The 16180-nt window shown below is 42.8% G+C and overlaps 1 protein-coding gene across 1 annotated transcript in view; it reads left to right on the top strand.

Annotated features, from left to right (window-relative positions):
* The window catches only part of LOC138487523 (zinc finger protein 850-like), a 237314-nt gene that overhangs the window by 110794 nt on the left and 110340 nt on the right, over window positions 1–16180 (top strand). Inside the window, exon 5 of the mRNA XM_069614022.1 lies at window positions 10922–11794. Coding sequence (XP_069470123.1) covers window positions 10922–11794 — 873 coding nt within the window. The remainder of the gene's footprint in view (window positions 1–10921; window positions 11795–16180) is intronic.

Raw genomic sequence — 16180 nt, 5'->3', positions numbered from 1 at the left:
AAATCAATATCGTGACACCCCTACACAGGCAGCCTCCACCTTTTACTCCCCCTGAGCCTGTGCAGGCAAACTCATTTCACACGGATGTACTGGCTTGAATTTTTGCTGGCAAACTATGTTTTTATCCTTTGACTGAGCTCATCTGCCTTGTGTGTGACCTGGCCAAATGCTGCCCTGCAACCCATCTGTCTCCACAAACCTGCTTTTGCTCCTTTCAACCCCTCCTGTTGAAGTTATCGCATGGTTGACCCCTGTGCCCATACATTCTCACTTTGATGTAGCAGAAGCCTGATCCTTATCCACAGACCACCCTAGAGTGCCCCTAATATAACCTATCTAGAAGTCCTCATTTATTTTGTAAAGACCAACAGTTGTCACTTCACTCATTCTTGCCTGATGGCACCAGGACAAATAAATATTTAATGTAATCCTCTAATCACGCACAAGGAGAGTAAAACCATTGCACCCCTTACGCCCACAAAGGCATCGAACTGAAACGTGTTTATATGTAGTTACAATTTATAGGTATCCCCACATCATAGGGGTTGTACACGACTTGCATGATTCATTGTGTGTCAGAAAATGTTATGAGTCGGAAGCTCTAAATAGTCCACTATCATAGTCAGGAGTAACTCCCACCCGCAGAATTGATCTGACCATCACATCGCGCAGATGAGCACGGCCGACCCACGTGTAGCAGAGTTCCCTGTGTGCTGACTTTACATAAAGCCTTTATACTTCTCTCAACCACTCTCCTAGTCTCATTGCCTTCTGGATGTGTCCATTTACTAAAGCTTATATTTGTATTTTGGGGACTCTAACTTCACCAGCCCTGCTTGGACAAGTGTGTGTGTCCTTTATTCATTGAAAAGTTGAAACAACTATTCATAAAAGTTCAATTTTATTTTATTTGGTTGCTGATGTGGATGTCACAAATGTACTAAACATTATACACTTCGGGTTGCTGCACAGTGTGGGAAAATCCCCTGTACTGTCTGCTGTCGCTGGGGAATTGGGCACGAATGGCTCCAACGACACAGGCCGGTATTACTCGTCAAACTCCTCGAAATAAAGAATAATCCTTCCAAAAGAGCCACCATGTAAAGGAACGATAGGTCACCAGCCTGTACCACCTGTGGAAGAGAAACATACAAGCGGTACCTTTAAATGAACATGATAAGTGTACAAACCTTAGTTGAAAATGCAAACTTGTATTCTATGACATAGTTGCCAGTACAAATGTTACTTCATGGAACTTGGGGTTTGAAGTCTAGACACATCACAAAAGTGAACGCCCATGCAATCCATAACGTTTGGGGGACAGAGAAATATTGTTTCTTGGTTGTACGTGAAAGACACATAAGATGACCACTATGATTTGAACAGAGCGCGAGAGATGTATTGAATTGCCAGACTACATTCATTTGGCAGTGATAGATCAAAGTTACGACAATATAGGAGACTAACATGAAATGTTAGTGGCCTAAGTGACATCACATCTAGAGTACTTACTCATCACTTAGATTGCGAGGGTGAACTGTTCCGCGAAGTTCATGTATAAGCACCATCATAATCCTCAACATGGACCTTGTGAGGCAGGCTGCCCTGAAGTCATGCAGCTCGGTAACGCATAGCGATGGTGTGTCTTCTTCCAATATGTAGGCCATGCATCCAGAGTTTTCTCGGCAGCAGCAAGTCTCCACCTCGGTTGGTATGACCTTCACCAATTTCAGGTATACCAGATGGAGACGTCGTCCATGTGACTAGGCTCAGGCTCTTGATCCGGTGTTTCGTCTTCCCAACTGTCGTCTGAAGCACCATAGCTTTTGCATCTTTCTCTTTCCTCTATTTCCAACTCGGAAAATTCCGGCCCGTACTGGTAGGGCATTATTGATGCCATTATACGACAAAATTAAAATCGATAGTAATGTTGGCACTAGTATCTGTTCGCACGGGCTACGAGCAACGAGGATAGCTGAATAGAGCAGAAACAAGTCACAATATATTCGAAAAAAGACAGTGAAACGACTGAAAAAGCAACTCTGGTGTGGTCTGATGAGAAGCGCTCTGTTTATACGTATTGAGGATCAAGGCGTCCTGCCATTTCCATGGAGACACGCCATTAGCAGTGAACGTTGACATGAGACGTGCATTCGCATTGTGAAATGGGCCGTACGCGTCTAGTGATGTCAGCTTTAGGGGTGTGGCATATGATTTAGTGCCACTAGGGCACTTGAGCTTAGGGCGATGCGGCAAAGGATAAGATTAGGACAAGATGGCCACGACCTGCTGCCTGATTTCGCGTGTGTAAAAGTGAGGAAAACCACAGTAAGGTGCCCAGGAAATGTTTTTACGATCGATCAACATATGCTTTAAAACACATGCACGAACGGTCGGGACAATAATATTTTTGAGCGCACTATTCCTTTAATAAAGCTTTTTAAATGTTTAGCTTAATAATTGATTGTAATGATGAATTTGTGTGTATATTTGTACGTTTCTCTTATAGTTTGTGCCAGGATTTGTGGCAGAGCGTTGTTCCTTATACAATTCCACACAGTTTCACCAGTCTGCACCAAATTGTGAATATCTGGCCATTAGGACCCTTCAGACATTACTGGCTACATGACATTTGGACACCCCACCCCTTTCGCTTGATTTCAGCAAAAGTCAAAATGTGTTTGTGGGTTTGTGGAAAAGCGTTGTTCCTTATACAATTCCAAACCATTTCACCAATCTGCACCAAATTGTGCATAGTTACTTGTTAGGACCATCCATACATTACTGGCTACGTGACATTTAGATACCCCACCCAGTTCCCCGGATTGAAGTCAAGTCAAAATATGTATGTGGCTTGGCGTAGCATTGCTCCTTATACAATTCCACATTGTTTCACAATTCTGCACCAAATTTTGCATAGTTAACTGTTTGGACTTTCTAGACATTACTGGCTACATGACATTTGGACACCCCACCCCTTTCCCCAGATTTCAGCGCCTTCACACATGAACCGGTTGCCTGAAATTAGCAAAACATCAATGTGGTTGTAGAAGGACAGGTCCCGACACAAGGAACAAAACCCAAGGTCTAGACCCTAGTATGCATGGGGTCCAAAATATTTGCACCACAATGAACTGCAACAAACTGCACTACACCAGGGAGAGGCGACAGGTGGGGAGAGAGCACAGAAGGTCCAAATATGCAGCAGCAAACCAACTCTCGCCACCCCCCCCAACGTCTTCTCTGGGGTATGTCATCCAGCCACATGTGCCATTCTCAGTGCAAAGTACATCAATCGAAAAGCGAATCGGAACAGCGACCTACAGGATCAGTGTTATCCTGTCTGTCTACAGGACCCATTCAGAGAACAGGTACTTCTGCTAATGTATTATGTTTCTGCTATTAACATAACCACAGATATGTCATAGTGGGAATATCAGTTTACAGAGCAACACTGGATCCATTTTGTGATAGGTCATAAGGAGGAAACAGCACAGTTTTTGACATTTCAATAGTGTTTAAATAATAAATGAAAAATGTCCTGCTATCCCTAATCTAAGGGGTACTCTACCTAACCAAACTAATTAAGATGCTCGTCGTCTTAAGTGAAGTCCAAATTAAACAGTCTGCCCTCAATCCAACTCTAAGCCACTTTGTGCCTGCCACTATAAGAAAACAACAAAAGGCCAGGAGAATGACTCCCTTCTCCTAGATATGTGACTTTAATATGAAAGATTGAGATATTGTCGAGTGATCTTGCGAAGTAACTGCTTCAATTCTTGTAGGGACTTTTCCCAGTCCGGCTTTCACCTGTTTGTACTTCTGACTGGCTTTTACTCTTTAGCCTTGTGGACTTTGAAACTCCCAGAGTATGGCTCCCTCTTTGAACAGTTCTTATTCTCTGCATTGTTCTTGTTGTTCTTCAATTCTTTATGCTCGGAACAGTGGGTATCCAATTTCCCCTTTTCTGATTCACTGTCTCCCACTGACCTTTCTTACAGGACATCTTTCAATGGTTCTGTTTTTATACTGCTGATATATGTAGCATATGTTCCCCGCAGGCCTTTCTCTTCTAAGCCATCACTGTGACAAGTAGGCTTAATTGTAAAGTATTCATTACTCTGCTCCACTTTGGGCCGCTTTACTGGGATGAATGGCTGAGTCCCAAAGTGTTGGTTATTCTTCTTGACTGAAGGCCGACTACATGGACGAGTAGGTCGATTCTCAGAATATTGGTTACTCTTATTAACTTCAGGCCAACTACTGGGATGAGTTGGGCGGCCCCAATCTTTGTTGCTGTGTTCCCTCCCGGCTCTCCTGCCTTCCCCGTTACCCTTCTTTCACAAAGGCTGGCGTCACCGGGCCTCCCAGGTGCGGGACCTTGTCAGATTCAGGATAGCTTGCTTTCTCATTTCTAGCCTCTTTTGGACTTGGCTCCGTGGCTTCAAGACTCTGGCATTCTCTGCGCAATTGTCGGACCTGCTGGCCCACCTCTCTAGGGTCACGCCACCATTCTCTCCTATTCCTTATTCTTGGGGTTTTCTTCCCCGCGGTCTTGGGCTTACACCAGGTCCCTGGTAAACATCACCTTCTGTCTCCTTCCTGATGGAAGACTGCTCGTTCTCGCATTCCAGTCATGACTTGACTGGTTTGAAACTCATGATCTTCGCCTCTCTCTCACTGTAAGGAAGGCATGGTATCAAACACTGAAGACAGACACAAGTGATCACAGTTCAAGGGTGTTTATTGAACTTCAATGGGTTGATCAAAAACCTATATAAGCCTAAATCTAAGGATGGGAGCAAGTTACGACCATCACATAATAATAACGCAGTCCTAGTGGAGTCTGTCAAAATAAAAGGGCTTATACTAATAAACCTATTGCCAACCCTTACTTCTAAATACATAATGGTGTGGGATAATAATGTATGTAAAATTAAAGTGTTCAAGAAATTATATGTCAGGATACTTGAGCAGTTAGCTTCCCTTCCCCATGTTTTCAGCACGGGACAAGGTGGCATGTGCAGACTTTGCAAACACACTCTAGCTTCATGGCCACAAGGTAACAGTTAGGCATCAGGGCCTTCTGCCTAAAGTCTCTCTCACAATGACAGCCTCTTAATGCAGAGGGCATGATGCAGCAAACAAAACACAAAAGTTCCTTTCCTTTGCCAAGGTTTCACTTTGACAAGTTCAAGACTGGTCTCCCTCCTTCAGGCTTGGACCATGGGTCCCCCTCGTCTGGGCTCAGACCCCTTTTCTACAATGTTCACAGTTTGGTCTCCCTCGTTCGAGCTCAGACCATGGATCTCCCTCATGCGGGCTCAGATCCCTTTTCTTCAAGATTCACAACTTGGCCTCCCTCATTCAGGCTCAGACCATGGATCCCCCACATTCGGGCTCAGACCCGTTGTGATACCAGAATCGAAGACTTTCGAATGTGCAATGGGTTTTGCTGAAACCATTGCAGGACCACTTTGATTCACTTCACAAAAGTACACTTTACATGTATCGTATGCTTTTGTTTCCTTTTGCCAAGATACCATACACAGACCTTTGATTGAGCACATTCACAGTGCCGGACCACTATGTCAACTGTATCGTATCTCTTCTTCTAATGTTCAAATATTCACCAGCAATTTAGCTTCACCCTTTATCTTTCATCACACACGCTTAGCAATGTTTCTTCTTGCACTCACTTTACAATGTTGCCGCCTCAACCTTGACTTCAACATAGACCGGTCTCCCCAACTCACCGGCTGTGTTGTTTTCTATCACTTCTTTGTTCTTGGAGCCAAGGACGATACCACAGCGTCTGCTGCTCCTCCCCGCCTTGATCTGTTCCATGGGAGGACCCTCAATATCTCTGGCACACAATGCAGGATTCTTTAGCCTTGTTTCCTGGCCTTACATTTTCTGCTTTGAAGGTTTCTTGAAAGTAACAGCTTTCTGTCAATGAGGTCAAGGGTGTTGCCCCTCTCACAAACCTCTTGTGCCTGGCCGTCTTTCTCTCCTCATTGAACTGCCAACTCAAAACTGCTGTATTTTTGTGTGTTTTGTCCTGCTCAGAGGGTGCTCTCGTGCTCCGCCTTTTATCCGTGTGGGGAAGTCTAATGGAAGTCAGATGTGAGTGATTGTCGATAATTGACTGACGTTGCCTGACCATAGTATTGGGACATGTCATGTACACGGCTTGGGTGTGAAACTGTTTTCTTCCAGAACGGGCTGTCGGTGAGAAAGTGTTTGTGCCGGAAATGGGGGGGAGGAGGTTTGTGTTTCTAAATATCCCATCAAGTAAGATGGGATAATGGTGTTACAGGGAAGAGAGGGATACCACGCCTCGCCATCCACCCAGGTGATCCTCTCGCACTGGTCCACCCCCAGGAACTGGATCCAAAAGCGATGGCCGTGTTCTGGCCACCCGGATGGCAAGTCCCCGGGGACTAGCTGGTGAGACACCTTCTGGTTTTTCACACTCACTAAGAGAAATCCTTCTTACCTTTTTTATTATGAACTACTGGGTTCTCCCCAGCGGAGGATTGTAGTCCATCCTCTGTCTGTGGAATACGCTGTATTCTCAGTTTCTTCTTCCTCATCGCAGTACTATTGGTCTTAGAGCAGGGAGTACTCATTATTACTCTTTAATTCTTCTTCTCTACTTAGTATTGTTAAGATCTTGTTAAAGGGGAATCTGGAATTCTGTATTACAGTAACTGGTTTGGCTTGGTGTTTTTACCATGGTGTCAATTGGAAAGCTTTTTGGGAGTTCATCTGTGGAACAGGAGTCCCTGTCACTCAAGGGGGAGCCTCTCCCTGTGAGGTGACGCTTATCCCCACCCATAGGGGGACTATTGTGTAGCAGGCACACCTCCCTAGCCTCACAATGAAAGCTACCCCCGGGAGAAGTGGCAGAATCCCACAATTCTTCACAGTAGGTACCTGATGGCTTTCACATAATGATAATTAATGCCATTATGTAGCGGGTGCCTGAAGGAGATGAAGAAGCAACACGTGCCCTGGGTAGTTTTAATGTTAAGTTTATGTATTGCATAATATCACCAAACCCTATTGCCAGTGTTTGTGATATAATGTTCTTGTTATTTGTGTCCTTGTGTGACCACCCTATGATTCGGGAACACCTGAACACACAGGCTTCCAGATGAGTGTCGTACAGTGCCTTTTACACATAAAAACCTTCCAAATACGGCATCTTTTAACTTGCCATGCATATCATTTACGCATCAGTTGAATGCAGTCAAAGGGCAGGTAACTTGACAGAAATCAGAACACATCTACTAATTTTAAAACATTTTTTTATCTGCATGGACAAAGTTGCGGTAATGGGGAAGCCCATCTGTAGACATGCATTTGTTCTCTGTGCTGTGTGCACTTAGCTTATCAAAATGAAACGGCACGCAGTGAGATAATGAACGGTGCCTTGCTGTTCAACTAATGCTGTGTTTTCTCTTTGATGATGCTCATGGAGTGTAGTTGTATTCATTCTTAGTTATTTTGTTAGAATTTTAATAGCATCTCAGTAATTGTTATGGAGGATACTTCCCTATTGTAACTAATTATGCTTCCTCAGTGAATGCTTGAATTGCACAAAGGTATTTTTAGGAGTACCTGGCTTGGATGCATCACCAAGATGCATCCATGTGGTGTGTTCATACACATTGATGTGTGGAAGAAGCTTTTCCGACAAATGTAATACGTTGTTTGACGCCAGAAGTCTTTGCTACACAACTGTATTTAGTTTCTATTGTGCTATGTTCATTTACAAGTTTAGTCATGTTTTGGTTGCCTGAAACATACTTTTTACACTCTCTCAGTGTCAAATCATGTTTATTCTTTCAATTCAATGTACACTTTATTTATAAAAACATTGGACCTAATAACAAGTTTGGCAGCGCCTTAAAAAAGTAGTTGTAATTCCACTGCTGCCACTTTTTTGGCAGTAACATAATTACTGCCACTGTTACAGCACCACCAAATTCCGAGTTAGAAGGTAAAGTGTAAGATTCACCGTTAGCAAAAAGCTGGAGGTGAATCCTCCACTTAACCCCCCAAAATATCAGCATATTTATTGCAGTAATATTGCTTGTGGTAAATCCCCATGGAGGCCTATGAACTCCAAAAATGTGGATTTATACTGCTGTACCACCACTTGTAATAGCGTGGTAATAGCTCAGGACAAAGTGACTGTAATACTAAATCGGCAGATTCACCAACAATGTACTGGCAAATTCGCAATGAAGCCCAATGTGTTAAAAAAAAGTCCACCTCAAAACCTTATCTGCGGCACAGACGAGTATGCAATACCTTGCTTACACATCCATTAAACCTTAACTTTAACTTGGAACTTGGAGTCAATGCAGTAAATGGTATTAAAAGTGGTCAGCAGCAGCAGGAGCCTTGCTCAAAGTTGACTGGTTGTTAAACGAATCAGAGGGGTCACAACCTCTTTCAAATCTTCAAGACTACAATTAAAGCATTCAAAGCCTGACTTCCCAGTCAGTCAAAGTGCAGTCAAAACAAAAATGAAATGGTTACATTTGTAGATAAAAGAAAAACTCAGCAAAAACTGTCCATGCAGTGGCAATCCAGAAAGGAATAACGCTTTATTATGTAGCACTTCATGCAGGGTTCTTCCATCTTCTAAGCACTCTGATTATTAACTCACGCAAAATTCACTTTACCTTCTTCTTAAGAAGGTAAGGCTATCTCGGTCCAGCCAACTTTTGACCATGAGATTAGCTATAGATTTTAGCATTAAGCACTTACCTCTCTGCACTAATGCAACAAACCCTCACATTCCATGAAGTAGTTCTGGCAATGAGGACTTTCATGAATCCTTAAAAGACAAGATTGCAATCACACCTCCAATCACATAAGACACGTCTTGTTTGCTTTTCTTTGTGATCAGCCTGGTTTAATTGTGTCTTAAAAATGTAAATATATACAGAAGAGATGAAATGTGCAGACCTTTGTAGAGGGATAATGAAAGGCAACGTGAGGGACTTGGCATCCTGTATAATAATAACATGCATGATCTGGGAAAGGGGATATTAGGAGACGAGTGTGCTCTCCCGCAGCCAATGCTATACCTGTTCTATGTAAGGAGAGCTTCCACAGCGGAGAACCATTTCTTATCTGTTCTTTGTGTGTGAATCTCCTATCCTTTCTTCTACTCATACTTATTTACTTCATCTGAAGTACATGAGGAAAGCATACATTGCTGTTTTCCTTATTCGCCTTTCCTGTGTTTCCGAGGGAAGTCTGCACTGCTCCTAGTTAAGCTGACTTGTTCTGTTTCACCCTGTGCTTTATCTACTAATTGTGAGAGAAACCTGCTTTTTTTCACAATATGGACTACTGACGATGTATGACTTTCATCTAGTTTTAACTTGTTCCACACGTCTGCCGGATGACACATACTATTTACACTCTTGTGAAGTAGAAAACTATTTTTGTACTCCCTTGAAATCACATTTACTCTCAAAGTTTAAAAATAGGGAGTAAAATACTCACACCTCAAAATCTTATCTGGAGCACTGTGTACACAGGTTAGTGGAGTAGTTGTATTTGAGTCAGGAAGTAGGGGTGAGCGGGATCAGGAAAGCCACTGTATCCTAATAAGGCTTCCCAAAATCATTGTTTTAACAAAAGACAGAACTGTGTGTCCCTAGACTTTCCTGTGAGAGGATTTCTTTGATGCACTGTGGTGGCTGTATTCTTCCTATCTTCTTTTCTACAATATTACGGAGAAAGTGTGACCGATTTCAATCCGCTTTACATATTGCAGACCTTTGGCGCTCCCTACTGTGCTCTAAGTACCTTCCACATGGACAGAATGGAAACTTTAAAATTGCCACTGCCTTGTATTTTCTAATGTTGTTTCTAGCTACAATTTCACATGTAGAAAGGTGGTAACCTTTCACTTTCAATCTACAGGTGACAGTTGGAGGCCACAAAAGACAGAATGATGACTTATTAACACGTGTTAAAACTAACACCCTAACAACAATTATTTGGAAGAAAATGGAGATGTTCAAGATCTATGAAAAGGAAACAAGAAGCCTGATGTGTTAAGGAAGGAATCCAAAGTGTCAAGATCCCAACTGCTTGAAAAAGTGATCTCCATCCCACATATTTCAAATGTGCATCATAAAGCACTAAACATTGAGTAATCTGAGAGAGGAGTGTCCAGATAATAGCAGGAATTAAATGCTTCCTAAAAATAAGTAAATTACACTGGTAAACATAAGCCCATGCCCCTGCTGATTTTAAGAAGAAATGCAGTCCAACAGCACAGCTAATTAGTTGCATGAACTGAAAGAGGGTATGGAATATATATGAAGCACATTGGAGAAACCTCATTGCTAAATAAATTATGATCCCCCTGGACATAAGACTGATCGGGGGAGAACATCACTGCTATGTGTTGTCAGCATCAAGGCTTACCATGAGAGGTCACACAAGGGAGGATATTATAACCCAGTCATCATTGATACAGCCAGATTCATCAAGTAATGTATATGGGACAACCTATAGAGGTGACAACATATGCAATCTGGAGTGAACCTATCTTTAGTAAACTGCAAATATTCGCTAGAGAACCTTCTACTATTTAGCCTAATTAAATCTAAGCATTATCTGTGTATGTATTCACTCTGGAATGAGTTTTGTTCTAGCATATATTTGGTCTTGTCAAGAGGATACCTAGCTGCCAGACCACAGAGCATTGCACAGCAAGGCATTACAGTATTATGGATGAAGATAGTATATGAATGGTACAGTTAAAAGAATATTGAAATACATGACACAGTTGGTTACTTGCAGGAGATATTGGTAAGGGGGAATACATCTGCTCCCATTGAAACTACATTTCTGTGAGTTCTGACCATAATTGCATTATTAAGTCCCTAGGCCTGCATCATCGACTCTTTCCCTTGCCTTCTGCTGTCTTGCCCTTTTATGTGTATCCATAACAAAGCCAGCCATGGAGATGCTCACAAAAGAGAAACAATATCAGTGCTCTGAATGTCAGAAAATATTCAGTCATAAATCTAGTCTTAGTTTGCATATGAGAATGCACACAATTGATAAACCTTATCAGTGCACTGAATGTCAAAAATTCTTCAGTCGTAAACATGGTCTTGTTAATCATAAGAAAACACACACAGGAGAACAACCCTATCAGTGCAGCGAATGTCAGAAATGCTTCAGTCAGAAAAACAATCTTGTCCGCCATGAGAGAACACACACAGGAGAAAAACCTTATCAGTGCACTGAATGTCCGAAATGCTTCAGTCAGAAAACCCGTCTTATGTATCATGAGAGAGCACACACAGGAGAAAAGCCTTATCAGTGCAGCGAATGTCAAAAATGCTTCTTTAATGAAAACGCTCTGATTAATCATCAAAGGACACACACTGGAGAAAAACCTTATCAGTGCACTGAATGTCAGAAATGCTTCAGTCAGAAAATCAATCTTGTTTGTCATGAGAGAACACACACAGGAGAAAAACCTTATCAGTGCACTGAATGTCATAAAGGCTTTATTCAGAAAAACACTCTTATTAATCATCAGAGGACACACACTGGAGAAAAACCTTATCAGTGCACTGAATGTCAGAAATGCTTCAGTCAGAAAATCAATCTTGTTTGGCATGAGAGAACACACACAGGAGAAAAACCTTATCAGTGCACTGAATGTCATAAAGGATTCACTCAGAAAAACACTCTTATTAATCATCAAAGGACACACTGGAGAAAAACCTCATCTGTGCACTGAATGTCAGAAATGTCCCCCACATCTGAAAAGACGCACACGTTCATGGACCGTAACACATGAGCTGACTCATTAAATCTGTACTTACTCGTGAGTGTTTTTAATAACATATTCTTGGATTGTAATTGGATTATTTCAATTAACAATACGTTGAATCCTTTTGAAATCTTTCAATATGTATCAGCGGAAATCTTTGTAGTATTCTACGAAATTGCGAGGCCACATATCCATGCCTGTAATAATTGAAAAACAATATCCCTGATTAATGCTAGAATTTGAAGAGCTGAAACTAGATGGGTTTGGGTTCCATAAAAGAAATGGACATGCTTTTACAAAGAGTTTTGTCATTGTCGCTAAAAACATGGTGTGATGGTGGAAACCTTTTTTGTATGCTGCAAGGATATGTTGGTAAGACATTTATGTGAACCAAAAATGTGCGTATACACAAAAGAAATAAATGAACTATAGTAAAGAATACTCTTTTTGATAGATCTCAAAACCCAATTTTGCTAGTTAAGAGATTTTTGTTTGTTTTTGGATTACATCTCACCAAATCATAACGTATTGCTTCCTCTAGTAACTCCCATTCAGTATTCAAATGGTATGACTACCCCAATCTAGCATGCACTGAAATAGATGTAAGCAGGATGTACATGAAGAATCAATAACAGAAATGGAAAGGACCGCCAATAAAGAAAGCCTTACTGAACCAATAACTAGTTAAAAGTCAGTAAAGCCGTCATAGGCCTGTGCATGAAACTCTGCCATCTTAGATTCTAAAAGGCCGATATAATAGAAAATTGTCACGTCTCCCAGTGTGCCCACTACCAGGCAACCCACGATCAGCCCGCATTTACCTGGCACATCACATCGGGGCACAAGAACACGACCTTCTGCTCGACACTGGAGAAAGATGACTGGTTTTCCAGGTGTTTTCCGACCTTCATTGTCCTGGCAACTCCCGTGGAAACTCTCGTATGCCTTGCAGCACCGCCGAGGAACACGGCGATTCACGCGTCACGTGAGGTGAACTGCTGCCAATCACGTTCATCCTCTGCCATCACGTGATTTTCCCACGCTGCTGCGTTTTTGCATCATGTGACTACAACTAACAGTTAAAAGCGCCGGAAACCACGGTGGCAGCGCTTCTCAGCTGCTTCTCGGAAAGACTGTTTGGCGTTATTGTTTTCATCAAGGATTCATTGGCTCTACGACCACGGACTGTTTTTTGGATACTCTACTTCTTCTTGGCTTCATCTGCTACCTTGCTTGCTTCCAAAGATATTCGACCCTGCACCTCCTCAACGGATTGCTTAAATGGATTATCCCTTTGCTTGGACCTTGTGCTTTGAACTGGTTTTGACCCCATTACGTGTTTTTGGACTCCTCTTGTGCCAACTTGCCCAGGTGTGGAACTTCTACCCTAGCCTCTCTGAAAACCTGGCTCACTGTCCGTGCTGGTTGCCCCTAGTGCATTATGACCTAACCCACAGCTCATCTAGGTAAGCCTTGCTACAATCAGTTCCTTATTGCTGTGTCCATATTGCATTAGTTGATAACCGTCTATTGACTTACAGCGGTCAAAGGGGTACTTCCGGCGTTTCCTGGTTCCAGTTGACGGCTCACCACACCTGTGGCCTCAAAGATTGCACAGACAGTATTTGGTTATTCTGTCTGTGTGGTACTTGGGGACGGAGGTATTCAATAATCGGCACGACCATCAAGATCAGAACAAAAATCAAATATCTAGGCTTGATGGAGTTTAATAAAATTGCAATGAGATTTCGGCAAACCATCCTTCACCGGAACTAGCAGAAGGACCTGCCTATCATTCCCAGTTTAAGAATCCAGGAAATGTACCAGGTAGATCCTTTGTCGCCACTTCTGTTTTGGCGAGGACTTAATCCACTGAGTTCTTTCCTCTGTGACTTTGTCCAAGGATGTAAACGACCCCCATAGGCCTGACACCCCCCCCCCCCTTGAGAGTAGTACATCTGCTGTTTATACAGGACTGAAAGTTAGGAATCTGTAGCCGGGACTAGTCTTTTATTCATTATTTATAGTTTTTTCTTTTTTGTGGGTCTTTTTTTCATATCGTATGTTAAATGTTATGTTATTGTGACTTGTACTGCTCACCGCTGACATTTTTCATGGTGTGCAGGCGCTCTGGCGGATCTGAAAAGGAATGGGGTTGGGATGGTTAGTAGGGTTGAGAGGGAAAAGTTCAACAGAGCTTTGATGTGCTGTTGGTAGCGTCAGTTTGGAATAGACAGTCACTGTGCTGGTATGATTTGATTGGCGGTTGTGTGATGTTTTGTGGGTGGATGTATGCCTGCGTTTCATGTGCATGTTGGGTGTTGTGGAGAGTTGGTAGGAGTGCCTGTAGTTTGGGTGTTTTGTGTTGAGGGTCTGTGTCATGATACTTCTGTGTTGTGTGGCAGATATTGCAGAGTGTTAGAGAGTTTTTAGTAGGGTTAGTCAGGTGTTGTCTGGGTTGTTTTACAATGGATTACCCTTTGGCTTAGTCATATGCCTATTGGGTTTGGGTTTTATTTTTCTTTGGGTGGTACAATCTCGTAGAGTTTTCTTTGTGTCACGGCAGGGTTTTGTTGCTCCAATGTTTTCTTCAGCTTGGTGCATTAAAGAGGCATGTTTTTACTAGTTTCCTAGTTTCCTGAATTTTAGGTGATCTTCAGTTGTTAGTATTTCCTTTTGGAGCGAGTTCCAGAGTTTGAGCACTATGCAGGAGAATGCTGATGATTTGTTTTTGTTTTGTGTATTGTTTTGATTCGAGGCAAATGACGTTGCTGGATCTTAGTGTTCGTTTGTAGATGGAGATTTGATTGCTTTATGTATTATATAGAGAGATTTGAAGAAGATTTATTTTTTGACTGGTAGCCAATGCAGTGTTCTTAGCGCTCATGTGATGCATTCTCCTCTAGTGATTCTAAGGAGTAATCTTGCTGCTGCATTCTGTATTCGCTGTAGCTTCCTCATAAGGTAGTGTGATTAATCCAGTCATATGATAGGTCATTTATAACACGCTTAATACCCAGGGGTTTCTAAGCACGGACCAGGGGAACAAACCTGTGTTGCTTCGTGTCGTTTTGCTTCCAAGGCGAGCATGTTGCCTCTGAGCTATACTTCTGGGACAATGGGGTCATCACGGATCCCCTAGCAGTAACCTCTTCCCCATTTGGCCAGAGGGCGGCAGCCGCTACCTTATCCTGACCCTGGGGCTGTCTATATGAGGGAGGATCACATGGGAGGAGACAGCCTCCAGGGAGATGTCATGGCTTCATTATGTGAAAAATCAAAAGGTGTTTCACAACCTAGTCCCCGGGGATCCCATACTTGGATGGCCAGGGAAAGGCCATTGCTTTTGGATCCCGACCCTAGGGGTGGACAAGCGAGGGAGGATCACCTAGGTAGTGGTTCCTCAGGGAGTGGGGGAGAAGCACCCGATGGTTAGACATGGTATACCCCTTTTTCCGCAACCCATCTTGCCACTATCCCTGCTTATTTTATGGGAAACTACAGCTCCAATAATTCCTCCCCAAGTTACATTGACAACACTACTGAGCTGAGGAAGATGAGGAATGAGGCCAGAAAGGTTACATCTACTAACTTGCAATGGCTCTGTCCCTGTAGTGAGGCCAGCCAGAGTCCGGCAAGTAATCCTAACTACACACACCTGCCACTTGTTAACACTCCCTGTCAAGCGTATGAAAGGTGGCATGCACGGACACACTCTGACCAAAGCTGGGTACGAGAAGAAACAGCTCTTTGGGGCCTGATGCGAACCAGGCGATAGAAGTTGGAAGGCCAAGGGGCTGATCAGCAGTTGCGAAGATCGAGAGAGAGCCAAGCGAGAATTCCACACTTTTGGGAAGCCCATAAGCATTCTAAGACTGAAACCACATGAGCAAAAGAACGAAACCTTCAAGGTGCTTGAAAGCGGCCTGTGCCCCTCCTGCGTGAACGACTGGATTGGGGAGGAGCAGAGGAGACGTTGGTAACGGCCCTGACTCATGCATGAAGAGCATTGATGAAAGAAGACTAATTAACACGACCAGTGAGTTATCGAAGGCAACGAAAGCCTGGTTTGTGTTAAAAGCAAAAGTAACTGTAACTTCAAAGCTGGAGGTTGCTTGTGTGTCGATATAACGCGTGATGGAAAGGACAATCGCTGAAATGTGAAAGGAATGGATACAAAGTAACAGAGTAGTTTTACGACGCGAAATCGCACATTCAAAAGTCTCTGTGAAATGTTCTGAGTGTAACGGGAACCAAAGCAAAGAAAGTTGAATGAATGAAAAGCAAAGTATGTGAACGTTGAATATGCCAAGAGGGCGTATATGAACTTTGAAAGAGGCCAAGAGGGCA

Source organism: Ambystoma mexicanum, chromosome 9, assembly GCF_040938575.1.
Source record: "Ambystoma mexicanum isolate Mex_15411 chromosome 9, UKY_AmexF1_1, whole genome shotgun sequence".
NCBI classification, from domain to species: Eukaryota; Metazoa; Chordata; class Amphibia; order Caudata; family Ambystomatidae; genus Ambystoma; species Ambystoma mexicanum.
Note: the sequence above shows the minus strand (reverse complement) of the source record. Positions and strands in the feature narration are given on the sequence as shown.